At 38.9% G+C, this 19,297-nt stretch overlaps 1 protein-coding gene across 1 annotated transcript in view; it reads right to left on the reverse strand.

The window, feature by feature from the left end:
* Positions 1-19,297, reverse strand: part of LOC122803164 (protein sel-1 homolog 3-like) — a 920,824-nt gene that overhangs the window by 489,268 nt on the left and 412,259 nt on the right. The window contains exon 8 of the mRNA XM_044072781.1: positions 3,718-3,856. Coding sequence (XP_043928716.1) covers positions 3,718-3,856 — 139 coding nt within the window. The remainder of the gene's footprint in view (positions 1-3,717; positions 3,857-19,297) is intronic.

The following is a 19,297-nucleotide window of genomic DNA, read 5'->3' on the forward strand; positions in this document are numbered from 1 at the left end:
AGGCTTGGCATGCATAATTCCTTTCTAGAAACATCTTTATTAAAATAGAAACCTGTGGAAAAGCTGGCAAATATTCAGAGATTGCAGAAGAATACATATTAATAGATGAATATGGTATGTTCAGTTTGAATGAGGTGTCAATCTAAAATTCCAGGAAGACAGAAGGCAAAAAGATTTGCATCATGTCATTTAGACCAGAAAGAAAGAAACAATCCATTTCAAAAGGCAATGCATAAGGAAGTGTTTATTTAAAAAAAAAAAAAAAACTTTAAGATATGGATGGTATCCAAAGAGATGGAATCACTATCTCAGATTAGAATCCTATCCTCCAAGCTGACAGACTCAATGATTTAAAGAAGTAAAGAAGACTTCCTTTGTGTCAAGAAACACTATGCTGTTCTGGAGTAAAATGAACAGGGGCTGGGATGTTGCTGAAATGTTACGACCTGTGGTTATTTCACCTATCTTATTTAAGTTATCTTGGAACAAGCTGGATTGGTCAGCAGTATCTGATTTTGTCAGAATAATACTGTATTGCAAGCATTTCAAGAAAGTAAAAAATTAAACCTGTCCAATGTAGCGAGACAACAACCACCCACCACAGCTGAAAATTCCCACTACAAAGTATTTGGCTGAATTAGTGATGTTTCCAATTGCCATTCGTGAAACAAAAATGCCTGTGGACAGCATCTCCCAGGATGCTCTGCTGCCCAGGCAGACACAAAGACACTAGATGTAGATTGTGTATGTATTGCCCAATACAAAATGAACACTGTTTCTCAACACAAAATATTGTTTGCTACTGCTGCTGTGTTTGTATTGTTTTTGTGAATAATCAGACTGGCATGTTTATGTAGACATGAGTGCTTTAGCTATAGTTTTCATCTCCTTATATTAATATGAATGATGATAATATGAATGATGGTTCCTGGCATGACCGTGTACATTGGAATGGCAGCTTTTAAAAATGTGTTCTCTATGCATGGTCTGAATAGCCAATGGATAGCAACTTTTGAAAATGTGTTCTCTCTGCATAGTCTGAATAGCCAATAGAGGAACTGGAAACACAAAAAGCATTCTTTTGGAGGAGATTGTAAAGCTGTGCACACCCAAAGTAATTCACCATTCACTGGCGGAGAACAGGAGCTATTACTTCCAAAGAGTCTGTGTACTGGTTCCACAAGTTCTTCACTAATCATCTGTTCTTTCTTCATTTACAGTCTTGCATAAGAACCATTAAGTTAGTAAGCCGCGGTGGTGCAGTGCTAGCATTGTCGCCTCACAGCAAGAGGTTCTCCCATTCAATTCTTGGCTGGAGCGCCTTCTGTGTGGAGTCTGCATGTCCTCCCCGTGGTCGAGTGGCGTTTGAAAGACATGCGTGAATGGGCATGCCTTTGTTGAAGGTTGAGTGTCTGGCTGGCACCTCGGCACCATAAAAATCAACTGCCAATCATTAGCGGACCAGAGTTCAGCTGTGGCGACCCCTAACCGGGAAAAGCCAAAAGAAAAACAACAACAACATAAGAACCATTAAGTTGCAAAAGGACTGTATCACAGTGCCCTGAAAAATATTCATCAGTGCTGCAGGAACAGAAGAGATGATGAGAATAAAGTTAATTATTTTCAGTGATCTTGTTCCAAGGAAGATGCATCTTTGCAAAAAGTGAGACCAGGACAGTCACCAGGAAGCAGATACTTTAAGATGAGCACAAATGAGCCTTTTCGGTTCACAGTATCATACATGTTGTTGAAACTGTTAATTAGGACAGACAATGAAATAGCTTGTCCTGAGTAGAAACTACCAAAAGGAACAATTAGTACAAGGGAAAATGTTGAATAGTAGGGTCTTTAAATGAGCAACAATTGGAGCTAAGTACTTTATGGAAGTTGTTACACCAAGTGGTAAAGGTGAAAACTATAAATTAACTTGAAAGTGAAGGAATGTATAGCTAGGCGTTTTTTATGAACATTAAGATAACAGTGAAGGCATTTTGATCTAAAATGGCTGTCAGAGTTTTTACAATAACTTTTCCAAATTTCTTGTTTGTAGCAATTAAGTTGTTGGTGTGAGAAGTCTAGTACTAGCCTTAAAGCAGGCCTTCTTAGATTCAAAAAAATTTCCTTAGATTTTCCCAAAATGCATTTGCCATTTTAAACATCATTGGTTTTGTCTCTTTCTTATTTTTAATCTGTTATCTTTGCAGTGACTTTGATAGCTTTTTAAGTTTTGATTTTTTTTTCTGAACTAGAAAGGACTGCAGTGCCTTAAGTATCTTGACAACTGTGTTCATGTCACATTTTTACAACAATGTTGGTCATCGGTATTATGAGAGATCCCTAACAAAAGAGGAAATCTTTTTGGTGTGATTTGATTTGGATTTATTTTTAAGGAGAAGACATTGCAATGAAAGTGAAAATAATCATGTACCTCTGAAAATTCCAAACCTTAAAGACAAAACAGTCAAGCAATAGACAGTTTTAAAGCTAGCAGAAGAACTGTGGTTCATGCAAGTCAGTGGTATTTATATGAAAAATGCACACCAGCTGACATCAGGCCTGACTTGGTCTGTGCAGGGAGAGACAAGACCTGTGGGGAAAACAGCCATGTTATTGTAGTTTCACTAATAGCCAAGTTCAAATGTTATAACTTATCACTGTATCCCCCCCTCTCCGAAAGACCTAGCTTTAGAATGCAGATGAGAAGGTACTCCTTCACAGATGGTAGAAAATGGAACAGGTTACTTGCTGAGACTGTAGGAGTCTGTAAAACAGAAAATCTTAGGAAAGCATCAGACTGACTGAATAAAACAGGTAATGAAATTGTGTGTGTGTGTGTGTGTGTGTGTGTGTGTGTGTGTGTGTGTGTGTGTGTGTTGGAAGAAGCTGCAATATGCAGACTATATACTCCTGTCTACCTCATTCTGTCATTATGATCATATAATCATATGTTAACAAAAGTATTAGTCATGACAAAGATGACTACCATATACACACACAGAAAACAGATATAACATCTTAGACTGAAATCCTTCCCAAACCAAAGCCAAATTAGCAATCAGCTCACAACACTAAAGACACAGAATTGTCCTGGCTATATGTAGTTATACTAACTTCTATGGTTGGTGGGCCAAACCCTATGCATCAAAAAGCTAGTGGACTGTGAAGGATTGAATGTCACAATGGCTGCTACCTTTATGTGAGAATTAACTATACTTGCTACCTCAATAATAAAGCCTCCAAGCCATCAGTAAGTAATGCCACAGCTGGAGCAATGCAGTCAACGGATACAGTCGTTAAACCTTGTTTATATGGTACTAATATATACTGTATGCCACCAAGGAATTAATTTGAGGAGGTGGCAAGTAACACCACAAATCAAAAAGGAGTAGCTGAAATGTCACCTTGAATGGCATTGTTAGGCTGTCCTAATATATCCCTTATGTATCAAAGAACTGAGACACAAGGGCCATCAAGTACAGATGTCCACAAGCACTGCAACACCCAAACTAGTAATAGCCTAAGGCATTTACATACACAAAGATCATTAACTATTTTCCATCCCTGTAATTCACCAACAACTAATTCCTCATACTATAAAATCTTGCTGAAGTGCTTGACAATTTATCTACGTACACTGGATCACAAAACATAAGGGTTTAATGTACTCAGTCAAAGCTATACTAGATAAACATCCCACATTAATATTAAGGAACTTACTTTGTCTCAGACGTTGGCTAGTTTGATACTGGTAAGCCTGCTTCTTCAATAAAACGTCTCTCCGGAAGGCATAGCACTTGTCAAACCAGTCACTTAAGTTCAGTCTATCAATGGGATCTGGAGGGATGACATCAGAGATCTGAAAGGTGAACAAACAACATTTACACTGGGGTCCCTGTTCTTAACGTATAACTATTACAATAAACTTAAATTCCCAACATTCATGTAATCTGTGCCCTAGTCTTGACAGGAATGCCTAAGAAATTAGATGCCTTTCACACTTCTGTACTGTTCTCCCTCTTCTATTTCCTATCTAGGCATGGTTTCTTTACACTGTTTGTAATCAGTGATCAGTTAAGCTAAACTGAATGATTATAGGCAATTTCAGTTGCAACTTTAAACAGGGACGTAGGAAACTTTTTTTTATTGAATCTTGCATTTGACTTGGATGCTGAGGACGGTCCCATCTCACCACCTTTAGTGAGGGTGACTTTCTGGTAAGCTGCCAGATACTGATGGTGGAGTTTTTAAAGTAAGAGTGAACAACAATTAGCAGAGAGATCTAATCTGTAGTTATCCTGCTGTTATCATAAGGTTAATCCAGTAAGCATACACAAAGAAAATTGGGTCTATATTAGAACAATGAAGTTTCAAAACTTCGAATGTTCTAATATTGAACCCTATTCAGCAAAAGCTGAAAATATTGAAGCAACAGAAAACCAAATTTTTTCCTAGGGAAAGAATTCGGTTGTCCATTTCTGTTGCTTAGGTATTTTCAGCGCTGTGGTGGAAAGTTACTGGTCGGGTTCAGGTAAGTGTGTGATTGAGTGCAGGTTAGGGTAGTTAGGGTGTGGGTTAGGTATGTGTGCGATTGTGTGGACGTGAGGGTTAGGGCGGGTTAGGTGAGTTAGGGTTAGGGCAAGAGTTAGGTATGTGTGTGATTGTGTGGATGTGAGGGGTAGGTGAGTTAGGGTTAGGGCGCAGGTCAGGTAAGTGTGCGATTGTGTGGACGTGAGGGTTAGGGCAGGGTAGGTGAGTTAGGGTTAGGGCGCGGGTGCAGGTGAGTGTGCAATAGTGACAGACCTTAAAGTTAGGGTTTGGGTTAAGGTAAGTGGATAGTTAATGGTGTGTGTATAGTTTAGTGTAGGGTTAGGTGTAAGATTTTAGGTGTATGTGTACGGATTACTGTTTGTTTGGTGTGCTTGTGTTGTGTGTATGTGTTTTGGAACAGCAAATTTTTTCCCTAGGAAAAAATTTGCTATTCTGTATGTTCAATGTTTTCGGCTTTCGCTGAATAGGGTTTGATGTTAGAACATTCGAAGTTTTGAAACTTCGATGTTCTAATATAGACCCAGAAAATCAATTAGAATTCCATAGAGAGTTACAGAAAGAGAGAAACATGACTTAAGGGTTACATAGGGCTCAATGACTCTTATCAGACTAGAAGAGATGGCTAACCCACTGAGGGTATACTGCAGTGTTTATATATTAAGTCTAACTGTTTCAACCAGCTTCTCAGACTCTAACCATCACTCACTCACTCTCAACTATTTACTTCTTGCCCACACTATTTATTTTACTTACTTTACTTTATACCACGACCACCCTCATCTCTTTGTTCACTACTTCTTCACCTACTTATAACTCCTTTCTCCTTCTTTTACACGTCTCTTCTACTTTCCTTCTGTAAATATGTGCACACACACACACACACACACACACACATACATACATATATATATATATATATATATATATATATACATATATATATATATATATATATATATATATATATATATATATATATATATATACATATGTGTGTGTACATATATATATATATATATATATATGTATATATATATATATATATATATATATATATATATATATATATATATATATATATATATATATATATATATATATATATATATATATATATATATATACACATATGTAGCTATTGATTATATGATGTTTGTTATAATACTATGATCTTCAATATAACTAAATACTGTAAAGCAAAACGCCACACTAGAAACACTGGAGACATCTTACCATCAGGAAGATAATTAATGACAACCGGTATATATTAAAAGAACATGCTGACCTTTTTAAATCTGTTGGTGATAAACTATTGTTTCTTAATAAGGAAAATTCCTGTTTGAAAACTTTATTGCAACATGATAATACTTTTGTTAAACCAATTGTATCAGCTAAACCCAAAGGTACTTTAAACTGTGGTTTCTGCACTGTGTGCAGGTATATTCATGAGGGCAGTTATATAATGTTACCACATACTAATATGTTATAACTGCTAGTGAAAGATTTACATCTACCACTGCAGGAGTGGTTTATGTCAGCCTATGCATGGGTTGCAAAGCATTTTACATAGGAATGACTTCTATAGCCCTCAATAAAAGGATAAAAGAACACAAATGCGCCATAAAAATAAAGATACTGATAATGCTTTATATAAATATAGTACTATGTGCACAAATTTCAAAAGATTTCTTTTCTTTGTATTAGAACATGTACCTGTGGATAAAAGGAGTGGGAATTATAAGAACTGCAGAGAGAAAAAGGAGACTTTATGGCAAATTAAGTTACAAGCTGATCAACAACCTGGACTAAATTAAGTTATTAATATAAAATGTTTTCTAACAGATAAAAGATTAAGGGTTAATAATGTTAAACAATGTTAAGCAATTTTTTCAACATTTTTATAACATCTTTATAGCAGTATTCTTGTTCATAGGTTCATAGGTTGGTACAAGGCTATCAGCCCTAGGGCCTATACAAGCCTAGCCATAACAAATGCCTGGCTATTTCTTCCCACACTATTTACTTCCCTGGACCCCTGTCTAGCAGGGCGACTGACGTGATCCCCGGGGTGAATTTCCTTTCTCCCATCCAATCGTCAAGGTTCCTTTTGAAGAGGACCAAAGAGGCACTCTGCTTGACATGTATGGGCAATCTATTCCAGAGTCTGGGGAGTCTTTGTGTCAGGAACCTATCCCTCCAGCATGCTTTGTTTATTGTGATGACAAGGTTTAGATCCCTGGAGCATGTGGCTCTGAGGAATTGGGATTTCTTTAAGCGTAGCATGTCCAACAGCTCTGGGTTTGACATGGCCTTGTATGTTAAGCAAAGATTGCCTCTGAGTAGACGATATGCGACAGAGTATAGCTGGAGTTTTTTAAGGCGGTCAGCGTAGGGCATCTGCTTTAGGCCTGTGACTCTTTTAGTGAGATATTTCTGTGGCCTTTCCAGTTGTTGCAGATGTCTTGAGAGGTACATACCAAACGGGGCATTGTATTCTATAATGGGTCTAATGAGGGATGAGTACAGTGGGACAATGACCTCCTTTTTTCTGGATGAAAAGCCCTTAGTGATGAGGTGTGCCACATAGAAGGATTTCCTGACTGTTGTGGTGATGTGGTTATGGAAGGTGAGACCACTGTCCACCTGTGTCCCTAAGTCTCTTATCAAAATTTCGGTGTTTAATGTACTGCCACCTATATGGTAATTTACGGATACATGTTTTTTCCCAAAGGGGATAACTATACATTTCTTGGCATTGAGCTTGAGCCCATGGCTCTGGCACCAAGCATCTGTTTCTGTAAGGCCCTTTTGTAGAGTATCCACATCATTTGGGGATTCAATAATGGCTCCCAGTTTGCAGTCATCTGCAAACTTTGTTATCCAGAGTAGTGTTGGCCTATACTTCAGAGAAGTAGATGCCAAACAAGAGCGGTCCCAGGACTGGACCCTGAGGTACTCCACTTGTCACTTGTCTGGAGCTGGATTTGGAGTCGGCTACTTTTACAGTGTGGGTTCTATCAGTAAGCCAGTTAGCAACCCATTGGGTGACGTAGGGATTAATGCCCAGCTTAGTAAGTTTATCTATGATTCCAGAGTGGGGGATAGTGTCAAAGGCCTTGGCAAGGTCTAGATGGGCTGTGTGGACCACCTTACCCTTGTCCATGGGTCTGGAGACTGATTCAAAGAAGTCAATCAAGTTCAGGAGACAAGATTGGCTCTTCACAAACCCAAACTGGGTGGGGTCTAGTGTTTGAAGGTTGCCAATGTCTTTGTTTATAAGTTCCATGATAATACGCTCCATGGCCTTGCAGATAAGGCTTGTCAGACTGATGGGACGGTAGTTTCCGGGATCTAAGGTGGATTCCCCCTTGTGGAGTGGGATAACTGTAGCTGTGCGCCACTCAGTGGGCATGAAACCTGAGGTGAGGCTATGATTAAACATGACACTTAAGTGAGGTGCCAGTTCATATTGTAGTTCATGTAGTACACAGCCCGGGATGTCATCTGGTCCCATGGATGCTGTATTCTTAGCTTTGGAGAGTGCATTTTTTTACCTGTGTGGCCGTTATTACTGAAATTTGGCAATCTTCCGGTATTGAGATGGGCCATTTAGGGGGTGAGAGGGGGGTGAAGTTGGCACTGAATTGATCTGCCAGGATATTGGCAATATCCTTGGGATCAGTATATTTAATGCCATTCTGTTTTAGCTCAGAGCAGATCTGAGCATTGCCATTTAGATTCTTGACATGTTGTCTTTGGAATCTTTGGCAATTTTATTTTCGTAACTAGCTTTGAAGGATTTTATGAGGGATATCAGTTTCTGACTGAGGCTAGTAAGGAAGTTTTTTGCATCCTGGGATTTTCCTCTTTTCTGCAACAGTTTCTTCATTTTGTTGTAAAGTTTGTTTATGACAGGGGACCACCAGATTGGCTTCTTTTTTTTGGATGAGAGCATCTTGGTTCTATTTGGGATGGCACGATTTATGCATGAGTGGATGTGCTCGTACAGTGCCTTAGTGTAGGATTCAGCAGTTGAACTTTCAGCTCCCGTCTGCATGGGTGTCATGAAGTTTGTCACTTTTGACTTGAGTAGCATGAAGTTGGCTTTGGAGAAGTTTTTTATGGAGGTTTCCTTACTGGGAGGTGGGGGTGGGATGTGGATGTTAAGGGTGATTAGCTTATGGTCAGACGTGACTAACGAGGGGTGACCATAAGTGTGGAGCATCGATTTCCCATGTTGGTAATGACCAGGTCTAGGATATTGGAGCCCCTGGTGGGACTATGGATTAGTTGATCCAGGGTGTTGGAATTTATGAATTCCAAGAACCGTTGGGCAAAGGTGTTGGTACATGAGTAGCTTTCCCAGTTAATGGCAGGGTAGTTAAAATCACCCAGTATTAGGGTGTTTGGTTCTATCTTAATATTTTCCAGTATGTTTAGAAAGGTGTAGTGAGAATATTGGGGTATGGTGGGGGATCTGTAGCAAGCTACATTTTGGATTGCAGTCTTACCTAGTGTTAGTTGCACCTGGAGAATTTCAGACGCATTGTGTTGGGCAACTAGCCTGGTGGTGTGAATATCCTTGGTGAATATTGACACTCCTCCACCTTTAGTGTTTCAGTCCTGCTTTGGTGGTCGAAAAGTGTGGTAAGAGTTGTAGCCTGGTATTGCAGGGGTGCTCTCTGGAGCTTTGAACCAGGTCTCAGTTACTGCACAGATATCGATGTTCTCCATTTTTAGGAGTGCCTCGAGAGAGTGCATTTTGAGGTTTAGACTTCTAGCATTGAGTAGCATTACCTTCAGATTTTGCATGCTTGTACCTTGTACAACTCTTCCTTAACTGTTCATTTTTATAAGTATTGTTTTGATAAGTTATAAAAGTTCTTCAACAAGTTTAACTAGATTTAGTTATTATTTGATTGTATAAGTTTATTGCTTCTGGTATTTGATTGGGCCATTTTTATTTAAATTGTATGAGATGAGATTATGTGATTTTTCTGAAGAAGTACCTTGGATGAAAAAACAGAATTATTAAAGTTTTAAAAAAATGAACAAGCTCAGGAATCTGTCTAGTCCCAACCTCACCAGCACAAGTGTTGAGGAAAAAAAAAAAAAAAAAACAGATAAACTAGTGGTCTTAAAACTTTGTTGATGAGCTAAGTCACAATAATTTCCAAAAATCATGAAACCCAGGTAGTGTTCCATAGCAACAAGCCTATATTCATCAGACAAATATTTTAACAATGTTAAACATATCAGCATTTATATACTTAGAAATAGGTGTGGAAAATATACATATGTTTTAATTTTAAGCTAGTCTATTCATGGCAAACAATATAAACATGGCCGTAAAAGTGCATTTTAAAACAGCAAGTACCTACTCACACACACTACTACTGATTAGATCAAACTAAATCCTAGTTAAGGAAAACGCTGCCTGTTTGCAATCCATACTCCAAAATCAGGTATTAAGAAAAGCATAACATATACACAAAAAGATATACATAAAAAGACTTAACTAAAGTCGCTTTCAGTTAACTAATGCAATAAAGCTTTCATCAGGTCTGTGACAAGACCTAAATCAAGAAAAAAACACATAGCTGTCTAACCATAAACATAAACAAACTAGAACACTATAAATATAAAAATACATCTGTCTAATAATGTCTAGTAAATATCTATCCATGTGTATTAGTTTGCATAAAAATCTAAGTTATTAACAGCTCAGAATAAATGTCAGTGCTTTGCAAAAAAAAACTGATGTGACAGTTTTCATGTTTACAGACCCAAAAGCATGTTTATACAATGGAAACTAGTAGAAAAACCACACACACAAAAAAATACAGAAAACAGTGGGTGAAGTAAACTAGTAATGTATAAAACTGTGCAGTTGTGTGCATGAGCGACCACCAGTATGGTAAATGGGGGACTTATACCAATATTACATGGTAATAGTGGCATGAAAAAATGTGTGTTTTGAATTTGCTGTTTAAATCTCTGGTGTAATGCAATAAATCTAATCAAAGCAGAAGCGAGGTTAAAGTAACTAAACATATATATATATATATATATATATATATATATATATATATATATATATATATGGATCTACTTTATTTGGTCGACTCACATTTGGTTGAAAATGATTTCAGGCAGTACACTTCACTGAAAGCTCATTTCATGACAGCTCATTTGGTCGAATCACATTTGGTTGAAAATGAAACATAGCCCCTTCCCCACTCTAGTACGACCCTGGAGTGAGAATATTAATTAAGGGGGGTGTGGGGTGCCCCCCACATAATTGTAGTCTATTTACTGTTATATGAAGGTGTATCCATTAAAACGTTATTTATATATATATATATATATATATATATATATATATATATATATATATGTATATATTCAGTAAAAACTATTTGCAAAATGTGGGGGGCAGTGCCCCTCACACCCCCCTTAATTAATATTCTCAGTCCAGGGTCGCACTGCAGTGGGTAAGGGGCTATATTTCATTTCTGACCAAATGTGATTCGACCAAATGAGCGTTCAGTGAAATGAGCTTTCAGTGGAGTGCACTGCCGGAAATAATTTTTGATCAAATGTGAGTCAACCAAATGAATGGGACATATATATATATATATATATATATATATATATATATATATATATATATATACATATACATGCATTCTACATATCATTTTTATCATTATTTAGTATTTTTAGTACATATAAATATTCCTCAAAAAATTGCCAATAAAACTTTTATAGATTGTGTGGCAGCTTATGTAAATTCAACATACTCATAATAGAGCAATATTAGTTAAGTCCTGGTTTTCTGGATGCATTTAATTTCAAGTGCCAGCATAATGCTTTTTCTCCAACACAACATTCATGTCACCTTCAAGCTCATCCATCTCCACACAGTCCAGAATGATAAATTTAAAACCAGAATGTCTGAGGTATTCTAATAAGTCTTTCAATAAGGTGTTCCTCTGGCATTTACAAAGATGGCCTGACATTCTTCTTTTCAGTTTATACATAGCCTTACCCACGTAAAATGCAGGGCAGCCATTACACATGGCCCTATATACAACTTTTTCAGTATTACAGTTATCACCTGCTGAAGATTTCACCATCATTTAAACATAGGGGCACTCAAATGAGTTGCACTCCATCAAGTATTCACAGAAAATGCAGTTAGGTGGCCCACAGATTTTAGTGCTGATGTTATCCTACAGATTTTAGTGCTGATGTCATCCTGCAGATTTTAGTGCTGATGTCATCCTGGTATTCCTTGTTTTTCTTTTCCACATAGCTACTTATACTTCTGCTGTTTTTATATACGAGAGTAGGGTGATCTCCTAAAACCCCTACATACTGCTGATTGTCAGTGAGGATGGCCCAGTTCTCCTTAATAATGGCTTTAATTGTACTGAAATCCCGGGTGTAAGTTAGAATGTAACTGTCCTTACTTTTCTCTTCTTTTGGGTTAAGGTGTCTTCGTTGTATAATTCTACCAAAAGGCCTATTCCACATTGGGTTATTGTTAGTTTTAGAATCTCTAATGGGATCCAGGATCACACGTAACATGTTTGAGTCGTATCCTCTGGTTAAGAAATAATTTTTAAGATCATTCATATTTTTTGAGAAAAGGGATCAAATCCGTGGTAATGCATGCTAATCTGTAGCCTTGTGATTTTATTACACTGTGCTTAGTTTTTACTGGATGCAAACTGTCTCTGCACAGTAAGTAGTTCACTCTTTTTGGTTTCCTGTATAAGTTACTAATTAATTTCCACTCTCTTTATCAATACTGACAGTCATATCAAGGAACTGCACTGACTCCGAGCATATAGAAGTAGCACATTTCATAAATGAGATGGAGTTATTGACATAATGGATAACCTCAGTGAGTTTAGAGTTCTCACCTCACCAGATTATGAATACATTGTCAATAATGTGAAGGTAGCTGGTCATAAAACTCTGGTATCAACTTTATAAGTACAAATTCCTCCTCCCACTTGCCTAAAGGCTACATTGGTCAGGCTAGGGGCCATAGTCACACCCATGGCTATCCCCCTTGTCTGTAAGTCTGGCCACTGAAACTGAAAAACTTGTAACTCAAGATCAAGTTTATTAGCTTTCCCAAGTATTCAGTTTGCCCTTGTGTAGCATTATTTCTGCTATAAGCCTCTGTAGCTGCTGAATGCCTTTGTGTAGCATTGTGTTTTATGCTATAAGCCTTTGTAGCAGCTTCAGTACAGTACATGTGTGGCAACACGGTGTACAGGACTTCATCATCAATACTTATGAAAAATGCTTTGTTCATTCACATTCACTTCTTTTATCTTTCTTAAAAAATCAAGTAAGATTAGTTCTTTTCAGCAAGAGGCTGAAGAATAAAATCTAAGTATATGGCAGTCACCTGTGATATGGAACTTCCTCTTGCAATAACAGGTTTGTAAGGTGGATCTTCCTTATTCTTATGGAGTTTGGGAATCCCGAAAAAACAAGTTAACGTAGGGTGAGGAATGTTCAAATACTCAAAAAAGTTTTAACTAATAACTTCTTTGTTAAGCATTGTGTTTAGCTTATCTTTATATTCTATATATGCAGTTTTCACCACCTCAAAAGAATGTTTAAAATAAAACTCAGGTGTGCTCAGCATGTTCTCTATTTTCGTTATATAACTGTCAGTATCTGTAACAAGTATGCCACCACCCTTTTCAGCCTTCATAACATGTCTAGTTCTATCACTGGTCAAATTCTTAAGTGCTAATATCTCAATCTTTGAAATATTATAAAACTTACATTTTGGTGTTCTTTGAGAGCCTTTTATACATCTTGCTCACATTTTGTTTCAAAGGCTACTAGTGTGGGATGCAGTGGGGAGTAAAAACTAGGGTCGCCAACTTTCGTTGTTGCTAACACCAGACCCCTCACATCACCCATAACCCTGCCCATTTCCACCCCCTCTACTGTCCACATTTCACATATTTTGTGATATCTTTATGACATCAGCTGATCGTGAACACCCTCTTTTTTCCATTCCTGATGCCTGCTTTCTGCTGATTTACTATGCTTTCCTGTAAAAAAAGCATAGTAAATCTGCCAATTTAACAAACTCTGATAGTCTGTTTCTTTTTTGAAATAGAATACTGGAGTTTGTACAGTGTTTTCGGGACTACCGGACAATTGGTTTGATTTCCAGATAGTCCGGAACAAAAATGAAGAGGTGGCAACCCTAGGTAAAAACTACTGTTTTTTTTTAATTTTTTGCAATGGGTTTGTCTTCCTCCATGTTATTTTTCTCATAAAATACAAGTTTTAAATTCAACTTTCTCACATACATTTTTAAATCAATGATGGTCTGTGTCTCATCTCTCCTTCCCTGAGGTATGAATGTAAGTCCTCTGTTAAGCACTTTTTCTTCAAGTGTTGTCAGTGATTTCTTCAATTGATTCCAGATCCTCTGGGCTAATTCCATTTGCGGGCTCATGGACCTGATGGGTAAAAGTTGTTGTCCCCCAGGTACCTCAGCTCTCTTCCCCTGTCCACCGCTTCTTCCTCCAGTTGTTCTGGTCCTCCCTGCTTGGGTTCAGATGGTAGTTTATTTCTCTCTCTGGAAGCTCAGTGGGCTGTATCTCTTGTTGTAGTTGCAATTGTTGTGATGATAATTCTTGTTTATGTTTACTGGGCTCTGTTGATATGAGTCCTAAGAGTTGTACTGTGGCTGGGTAGGATTCCAGTGTTCTCTCATGTCTGTCTGCGGGTTCTGAGGGGTACTGGATGCCATTGGTTGGTCCTCCGTTTGTCTGTCTGGTTCTGTGGGTGTGTTCATGTTGTGAAAAACCTGTTCATTCATACCACCTCTTTACCAGCTTGAACATTCAGACTGTTCTTGTCAATATTACTGTAAATGTAGTTTCACAGCTGAAAAACATAAGTTCCAAGCTTTGTAGCTGACAAAAAACTTTAATAAAGAGATGAGCGCTTTCACAATTTAACAATTGCTTCTTCAGATCACAGAATAAGACTGAGAACCCTCATATAAATATGTAAACAGCTAATACCAATTAGAACAGACAGCCTATCATTATACTTAATCAAAGCATGTGATACTAAAACAGCATAATCAGGAAAACTACTTAAGAGAACACTCATTTTATAATAAAATAAAAAAATGGCATAAATTCAAAGTATATTTTAAAAATACATGCAAATAAATGCATATATATTAAAAACAGTGCTACTTCCTCAAGCCTTTACTATTTAATTCTGATTTTAATACATGCAAATAACTGCATATATATTAAGAACAGTGTTACTTTCTCAAGCCCCTACTATTTAATTCTGGTTTTAAGGGGATTATGTCATTAAGACTGGAGCCTTTATGTGCTGTCAGTCTTAGAATCCATCTAGTTTCATTACGCTCAGTATTATTTAATACATCACCCAACCTCATATCTGTTTTTATCACTTCCACCACTTCTCCCTCCACCTCTCAAAAGCTCTCAGGGTGTGGGATGGCATTACCCAAGATGACTGGGTCCTTTCCATCATACACAACTGATATTTTATGATCTGGCAATCTACTCCCACCTTTCTCGGTGTCCCCCAACCCCGCCCCCAAAATCAGCTACAGCTCTTCCCAGACCTCCTTTCAGACCTGTGCTTACAGAGCTCCATTCAAAAAGTCCCTGCCAATTCCAGGGGAAAAGGATTCTATTTAAGGATGTTCCTGGTGCCCAGACAGGATGGCCCTTAGAGGCCAATTCTGGACTTGTCCCACCTCAACACATTCTTAAAGGTCTCTTCCTTCAGAAAGCTTATTCTCCAGGCCATTTTCCCCTTGCTGCTTCCTCAGGGTTTCACGGCATCTCTGGACATAAAAGATGCCTATCTGCACATCCCTATTCACCCAAATAACAGGAAATATCTGTGTTTTTCTGTGGGTTCCTGGCATTTACAGTTCTCTGCACTACATTTTAGCCTCTATACAGCTCCGAGAGTTTTCACCAAATGCTTGGCTCCATTGCAGACTACTAGGAATCCAGATATTCCCATACATGGACGACCAACTCTTACAGGCCCCAAGCCCATACATCCTATACACAATCTTCAAACCACCATTCCCCTACTGGGAAACTTGAGGTTCACAATAAATTACAAAAGAAATATACCCTCTCTCCAGCCCAAGACTACATTTTCCTTGGGTGCAGAATTCTGACAGACATACTAAATGTGTCTCTACCCCCACAAAAAGCAGAGGATCTTCAAACTTTCTTCCAGTCTCTTCTGCCTTTACACCACATCACAGCCAGGGAATTTCTCAAGGTACTAGGGTTCATGGCCTCTACCCTTCCCATGGTACCTCAAGACTGCACATGAGGAAGCTCCACTGGTTCCTCAGGTCTGTCTGGACCCAACATTCATATCCTCTATAATTCGCCATTCCCCTAATCCCTTGCTTGAAAAAGGAAATTCTCTGGTGTTCTCAACAGGTATGCCTAAATCCAGGAGTACCTCTCCACCCTCTGGATCCAGTCCAAAAAAATTACACAGATGCTTCAGACATAGGCTGGGGCATAGCCATGGAAATATGCACTGTCCAAGGAAAGTGGTCCCTCTTCCAGAAAAGGGAACACACTAACATAACGGAAATGAGAGCATTGCTCCTGGGCCTTCAAACCTTCAGACCCCTTCTTTGACGAGGCCCACTGAAGTTGTTCACTGACAACATGACTGTGCTCTGGCATGTGAACAAGCAGGGGGGAGGCCAGATCTTTCCTCCATTGCAGGTTGGCCCTCCTATTTTCAAACTTCCTGGAAAAGCACAACATGACCGTTCAGGTGGTGTACATCCCCTCTGACAGAAACCTTGTGGCAGACTCAATGAGCAGATCGTGGACTCAATCCCACAAATGGATGCTTCACAGGAATATGTTCCTGGACATAGTCCACCAATGGGGTACTCTGAAAGTTAACCTATTTGCCACCCCTCTGTACAGGCAACTTCCAGGATTTTGTGCCAGAGTTCCAAGTCCTCTGGCTTGGAAAGTAGACACCCTCACTTTCTCATGGCAGGGGATGTTTCTCTAAGCATTCTCTCCCCTTCCTCTAATACCAATAGTCCTGCTCAAAATCAGGCAGGACTGATCAAAAATCTTGCTGGTGACTCCTTTTGGCCAAGACAGAAATGGTTTCCCCTTCTCCTTCAATTAGCTTAGGACCATCAGCACACATTACCCCACAGAGTGGATTCCCTCACACAGAACAAAGGATACCTTATTCACTCTCACCTATCAACTCTTCAACTGACTTTGTACATGATAAGGTTCTAATTCCTTTAAGACAACCTTTTTTCTGAAGACATGCTCAAGGTTTTGCAGGAGGCCAGAAAACCCAACACTAGAAATCATGTTTCCAAATAGAAAAGATTTCCATTATGGTGTCAATCTATGGATGAAAATCCATTAACCATTGATATTCCAGTGGTTTTATCCTATTTGTGTGAGTTGCTCAATGCTGGCTTGCCTTATTCATCAGTCAAACCCCACATGTCAGCCATATCTGGATGTTTGCCCTTATCTCCCCCTCCCCCTTCAGGTTTGAGGTGAAGCAGTTCCTTAAAGGTGTCCTCCACATTAGACCTCCCAGGAAACCCATCCCTCCTTCCTGGGACTTCAACTTTGTACTAGAAAAATTAACTCTGCCCCCCCTTTGAACCAGCAGTGTCTATTTCTCTCAAGCATTGCACCTGGAAAACAGTTTTGCTGGTTGTTTGACTTCAGCTAGTAGGGTGTCAGAACTCCAAGCCCTAATGGCTATCCCCCCATTTCTAGTCTTCCATAAGGATTGAGGGTCTCTGAGGAGTAACCCATCCTTTACGCCGAAAGTGGTTAATGAACTCTCAACCAAGCCATCCAACTCCCCACCTTCTTCCTCACCATACAAAACAACAGTGAGAGGATCTTACATTGCTTGGAAGTTCACATGCAACTGAGGTTATACCTGGACAAGAATAAACCCTTCAGGAAATCTGACCAACACTTTATTAAGTTACATTCTATGGTGGTGAGTCTCCCTGCTTCTAAGCAGACAATATCATCCTGGATCTGTAAAACCATCTCCTGTTGTTACACTAACCATGTAAGGACTCTTTCCTCTCCTGTAAAGGCCCACTCTACCAGAGCCACGGCTTCTTCCAAGACTTTCTTTAAATGTCTGGATAACAGTGCCATTCTTGAAGCAGCCACCTGGTTAACCATACATACCGTCACCAAACATTACAAACTGAATTATGTCTCCAGATCCAGATTTGTTTTTTCCAGAGCAATACTCCATGTCTTCACTGAAAGCTCCTCTACTCCTGCCTCCTCCCTTCCCTCTTGAGCTTTGGCACTCTCCCTTAAGTTAAGAATACTACAGCAAGTGAATAGAAGGACATAGAAAGGTTGTGTAAAATCTTACCATAACCATAGATGTCCTTCTCTTCACTGCTGCAGTATTCCATTCCCTTCCTCCTTCCCCATTGGACTCTTGTCTTTCCTGGATGCACACACCACTTAATCCTTAGTCAACCTTTCCCTCTTTGGGCACTCAGTTCTGAGGATGGTATGTGCATACATCCATTTTATGGCCTACATATGACTGCAGCCTATGTCAGACGTACCACATACCTTACAAGTGGTGAAAGTCTTTTGCATACTGCCCGACGTTATGGAACCATCTGGCAGGGACATCCCTCAAGTGAAGAAAATTGCAGCAGTAAAGAGAAGGACATCTATGGTTATGGTAAAATTTTACACAACATTTCTTTTTATAATATTTCAAAGCATGAGATATTGGTACTTAAGAATTTTGACCAGTGAATGAACTACAAGTGTTATGAAGGCTGACAAGGGTGGGGCCATACTTGTTATAAACATACCTCTCAACCATTCCTAATTCCTTGGTATTTACCAGTTTTGAGGTCAAAATAATGGGGTGCCATGAATTCTTGAGTGGCCCCTTTAATTTCCAAATTTCCCTTTTTTTTTCTAAATTATTTTTTGGGGTGAATTTTTGCTGATGTCATCCAGCCTGTCAGAATTTGGTTGAGGGTGTGTTTATTTCCATATGGCAACATGTGGGTGGGGTGAGATGGGCAGGCAGCACTTTTGGGACTGTCAATAATACAAAATAAAACTTTCAATTAATAGTATCAAGTCATTCTTCTAGTCCAGCATCATCATCATGTTTCCAGTATGGTCATATCTGTACATGCTGTCTGTTTTTCTTGTTGTCTGCCCAATTTAAATTCTTCCTGTCCGCCCAATTTAAACTACATGGAGCTAGCTGCTGTTGTAAATTTACTGGTATTCTGCTGTGTTTACTGGTTTGTATTGCATGTTCTGTATGTTTACTGGTTCTGAAATTTGCTGCTGCCATTTGCCATCCTGTATTGCTGCTATAAGGAGGGTTCCATTCTGAAGTGCCGTTTGGAAGGTAAGGTGTGTGTGTAAAGAGAGTTTGCAGGTTCCATTTAAGGAGAGTTTGCATGTAAGGAGATTTCTGCTGGTAATTCTGAAATTTGCTGCTGCCATTTGTCATCCTGTATTGCTGGTGTAAGGAGGGTTCTGTGAAGTGCCTTTTGCAAGGCAAGGTGTGTGTGTAAGGAGAGTTTGCAGGTTCGTTCTGCTTCCAAGTCTAGAGTTCCATTCTGCATGTAAGGAGATTGCTGCTACTCATTTGTATGTTTACT

Source organism: Protopterus annectens, chromosome 5.part1 (assembly GCF_019279795.1).
Source record: "Protopterus annectens isolate FY-2018-M chromosome 5.part1, PAN1.0, whole genome shotgun sequence".
NCBI classification, from domain to species: domain Eukaryota; kingdom Metazoa; phylum Chordata; order Ceratodontiformes; family Protopteridae; genus Protopterus; species Protopterus annectens.